The following is a 201-nucleotide window of genomic DNA, read 5'->3' as shown; positions in this document are numbered from 1 at the left end:
AGAGGAAGAAAGAAAAGAAGAAGGGGAGAAAGGAAAGTCAGGAGAGACAGAGAGAGTGGATGATTTGAAACACGAAGAAGAAGACCATGAGAAGCTGCATTATTCTCACACTTCATCCTGTCTGCGAAAAGGAAAGAGAGGTCGGTCTCTTACGACCTTCCTTTCTATCAAAGAGATCATGAAGAAAGAAGAAGAAGAAGA

The 201-nt window shown here is 41.8% G+C and overlaps 1 protein-coding gene across 1 annotated transcript in view; it reads right to left on the bottom strand.

Annotated features, from left to right (window-relative positions):
* Positions 1-115: 115 nt before the first annotated feature.
* Positions 116-201, bottom strand: part of CSUI_001824 (zinc c3hc4 type (ring finger) domain-containing protein) — a 4,772-nt gene continuing 4,686 nt past the window's right edge. Inside the window, exon 2 of the mRNA XM_068062027.1 lies at positions 116-164. Within this exon, the coding sequence (XP_067925998.1) occupies positions 150-164 (15 nt within the window). The 3' untranslated portion in view covers positions 116-149. The remainder of the gene's footprint in view (positions 165-201) is intronic.

Source organism: Cystoisospora suis (genome assembly GCF_002600585.1).
Source record: "Cystoisospora suis strain Wien I chromosome Unknown contig_733, whole genome shotgun sequence".
Lineage (NCBI taxonomy): Eukaryota > Apicomplexa > Conoidasida > Eucoccidiorida > Sarcocystidae > Cystoisospora > Cystoisospora suis.
The sequence above is the reverse complement of the archived record's forward strand: the minus strand, read 5'-3'. Positions and strand labels throughout refer to the sequence as shown.